Raw genomic sequence first — 3,900 nt, 5'->3', positions numbered from 1 at the left:
ACCGATGTTAGGGTGTCAGTTCCAAGGGTTTTCAAGGAGGAGCGAGGGGGAGGGGGAGGAGGGGGAGGTGCCTGTGGAACCAGGGGACGAGCTGGCTAGGACCTGTCTTCCATCTATCCGGTCATGTCCCTACTCATCCACGCACTATGTCCCAAGATGTGTGCCACATGTCCTTCAGCGCCCCCCCCCCCCCCCGCGATCTGACTGCCCTGGGTTCATTGTTAACTTCATTCGGGGCCTCAACTCTGGCCTTAGGCCCCTTTCTCTGTTCATCTCACTTTTTCTGCTAAAATATCACCAGCAAAGAGAGGTGCGGGGCGCGCTGATCTCTTGTATTCTGGGAGCTTCCTTCAACTCACTCCCAAAGCTGTATGGGGAAAGATCTAGGGCGAGCTTAGCGCGAGAGCTCAGGGCCACCGCTGCTCAGGGATGGGTGCCAGGCGCCGCGCGACCTCCCTTCCCACCCTCCTCCACCCCCATCTTTCTCATATTCCTCCTCTTCTTCTCTGCTTCCCACCCCTTAGCAGGGCGAGGGGTGGGCGGCAGTGAGGTTTAGCTGAGGCTTGGTAAGCGGGAGGATGGGTGTCCCGGGCACGGGCACAGCCCAAGCATCCCCTCACCCAGCTGTGGGAGCCGTGCCTGAGTAATGGAGATACTGTGCCCTATGAGCCTTTCTGGTCGTACCTCCCAGCAACCTGGAGGAATGGTAGGAGACAATTCCGCAGGTGCGTCACTGCCACCGAGGGCAGGGCCAGGGGCGCAGTGGCAACCCAAGGGACAAGCTTGGAGGTCCAGGGTCTCGCCCTACACAGCACTCTTCTCCCTGAACCACCCAAAGCTGAGAGAAGTTAGACGGTGCTGTAGTTGTCCCACTGTCTCTGTCCCTGTCAGTCTGTTTGTCTGTGTCTGTCTGTTTCTCTCCCCCCCCCCCCCCGTGTGTGTGTGTGCGCGCACGTGTACGTGTGCGCGCACACCATAGCAAATAAGGACCCCTTGCTTCACCAATCTCCTTATGGGTCTCTGCATCTTGGGTCTTCTTCTGGCCTGAAGTCCTCTGCCCAGGTGTGGCACGTGTAAGTGCATCTGCCATCCCAGGGAAGAAACTCCCTTCCCCTTCCATCCATCTCCCCACCCCCCACGCCCCCGCTGCAGGGCTTGGACTCTTTCCCCGCCCCGCTTTCCCCTAGAGTCACTATGGGGATGCAAGGGAGAAATTTGTGTTTAATTCTTTTTGGTTTTCAAAGACACGAGAAAATAAACGGACCAAAGGCAATCAGAGCAACTTCCCTTCAAGTCTTTATTATTGTAGCTTAAAAGTTTATACACAAGGAATGTTTCCAACACAACATTCACTGACTGGTCTCCACCCCGCCCCACAACCCGCTCTTTCTGCCTAGGACTCCCAGGCTCTTCCTCATCTCCTTGTCTTCGAACTAATCCCTTTTCCAAAGAGTTCTAGCCTTCCTCTTGGGGACTTGCGAACTTTCGCCAATTCCCCAAGCCACTTCCTTTGGTCCTGAAGCCCACCCCTTACCATGTCCCTCTTCCACCCCGTTTTCGACGGTTCTCCGTGGAACCTAGAGGATTCTTCCCCTCTTAACTTTAGGCGCTGTTTCGAGCCCCTCTGCAATTCAGAGCCGACCCGTGGTCAAGCCCAGTTAGAGGCGGTTCGTCATCAGCAGCCAGGGCTCCAGCGCACCCAAAGCTAGGCGGGGAAATTACCCTGCCCACCCTTTCCCTATCTCGAGCCCCTCCCCCAATCCAGGGATAAGAAATAAACACAAAAGCAGCAGGACTCCCTGCGCTCGACAGGTGGGTGCCAGGCAACTAGCTAGAGCCTGAGGCACTGCTGGAACCCAGCTGCGCTCAGGGAGCGCGCGGGCGTGGCCAACAAGTCCTAGCTGTGAGATGCTGGGGACAATCGCGCTTTGCTGAAGCAGCGCTAGGGAACAGGTGTCAGGAAGTCCAGCAGGTAAACTCCAGCAGGGACAAAGCTGCCAGTTCGAGCCACAGCAATGCTCCTGAGAGCAAGCCAAAAAGGTACAAAAGGGAGTCACTATAGAGAGTCTTAAAGTTAGCCAGACTCAGCCTGAGTTCTGTGGCTGTGCTCATCTGTGTCATGGGAACCCCAGACAACCTTTGACTTCCTTTGGAGCATTTGCACGTGGGCTTCGGAAGACCCGGCCCACCAATTCAGTCACTTGTCCCTTGGTTATTTAGAATCGACGTGGCCTAGTACCATGCAACTGCTCATCGTAGCGCTCCAACCAAGTGCGCAACTCAGACACCTGGTAACCGTCGGGGCCACGGCCTCCCTGGTACATGATGGTGCCGCTCTGAATGACGTAGAGGCGCTCAAAATAGGCACCATATGCGGAACTGCTGGAGTTGGCCATAGTGTCTAGGACCAGAGCACAGCCAGGTGCGCCTTGTTGAAGTACTCTTGCTGCGCTGACACGGTCCTCCAGGCTGCGGTGCTGGGGGATGACATAGGGTGAATCTGTGGTGACCCAGCCGTCGGATGGGTGGGCTTCCTCGATGTAGATGATAAGGAAGTCAACGTCGCGCTGGTACTTGGTGACCAGGCGCTGGAAGGCGCTCATCCGCGCCATGAACGGTGGTCAGGTACAGCTGCCAAAGTTGAGCACCAACGGGCGGTTCCCTTGTGCATAGTCGAGGATGCGTTGGCTCTGGAAGCCATCAGGCCGGACGACCTCCGAGTTAGGCGCTGGGCCACCCTCATGGGCCTGCTTGAAGAAATCCAACTTCTGGCCATGCCACACGGCCTTGAGAGAGGCCAGGGTGCACAGACGGTTGTCGTCCGATACGCAGATGGGCGGGTCATCAGGGGGCAGCTCATCGCCTTCACTGTTGAGTTCTACTTCGGGCTCGGGGTGGTCAGGATGGCGACGGCGCAGGAAATGCTTGCGGATGCACAAGAAATCTAAAAGCCAGAGCATGAAGGCCGTGCCTAGGAAGCGCGGGAACAGCACGAGGCACGAGGCGGTCTGGGCGCAGAGCCTCAGAGAGTGAAGCAGCAGGGAGCGGAGCATGGTGGCCGCCGGCCCCGAAGCCCCCGGGGGCCCTTCACCTTCTCCGACCACCAACCTCGAGGCGGCCTGGCGAGGCATCTGGTCCTCGGTGCTCAGGGAGCTCAATTTATAGTCAAAGCTTGAATTGGCGGGAGACTCCACCTCCGACCGGGGCCCGCCCCCTTGCAACTTGAGCCCGGAGGGATCACCCAGAGGCGCGGCCAATGCCCCAGAAATCTTGGGTCGAGGGCGGGCGTAGGGTGGTTGAGGGTGGAGCGGTGCGTCCCGGGGCTGGCAGGGGCGGGCCTGAGCCCCGCAGCCAGCTCTCAGGGGCGGGGGACCCTGGAGCCTCTGTGACCAGGGACTAGGAGCCCGATCTCAGGGCCAGGCAGTCCGTGGTGGCAATGGTGTAGCCCGCGCAAGCGCCTCGCACCTCTAGGTCCCAGCGGGCGGGTCCCAGCCCGCGCCCTCCTCGCCGCGCACCTGAGCTGAGTTCCCCGGCGGCCGCAGCGCCGCGCCGGAGCTCCGGTTCGCTTCCCGCGCGCCGCCGCCGCCAACGCCGCCCACGCTGCCGCCGCTCGTGCGGGGTCGCTGCCCAGGTACCGCGGGAGGCCAGGTCTGCGGTCACCGCTCGGCCGGCCCCCGGCTGCAGCCCCGCCGGGGACGCGGGCCCGCGAGGAGGCAACTTTGGGTTCCCGCCGCCTTCCCCGCTCGCCCGCGGGCGCCGCTCGACTGCCGCAGCCCGTCCGCCCGCCTCCCGCGCGCGCTCACACTCGCGCCTCGCACACGGCCGCCCCCCGCACCGCCCCGCCACGCACACCGCGCTCCGCGCCCCCCGCCGCTGCCCGAGCTTGCCGCGCGCCGCTCC

At 61.2% G+C, this 3,900-nt stretch overlaps 1 protein-coding gene across 1 annotated transcript; it reads right to left on the bottom strand.

Moving 5' to 3' along the window:
- Positions 1–2,216: 2,216 nt before the first annotated feature.
- On the bottom strand, positions 2,217–3,131 carry Dio3 (iodothyronine deiodinase 3). The gene has a single exon (XM_028784201.1). It carries the CDS (start codon positions 3,129–3,131, stop codon positions 2,217–2,219), a length of 915 nt encoding a protein of 304 aa, XP_028640034.1.
- Between the last annotated feature and the right edge of the window lie 769 nt (positions 3,132–3,900).

This window comes from Grammomys surdaster, unplaced genomic scaffold (assembly GCF_004785775.1).
Source record: "Grammomys surdaster isolate TR1022 unplaced genomic scaffold, NIH_TR_1.0 117574, whole genome shotgun sequence".
Taxonomy (NCBI): Eukaryota; Metazoa; Chordata; class Mammalia; order Rodentia; family Muridae; genus Grammomys; species Grammomys surdaster.
This window is presented reverse-complemented; position numbering and strand designations above follow the sequence as displayed.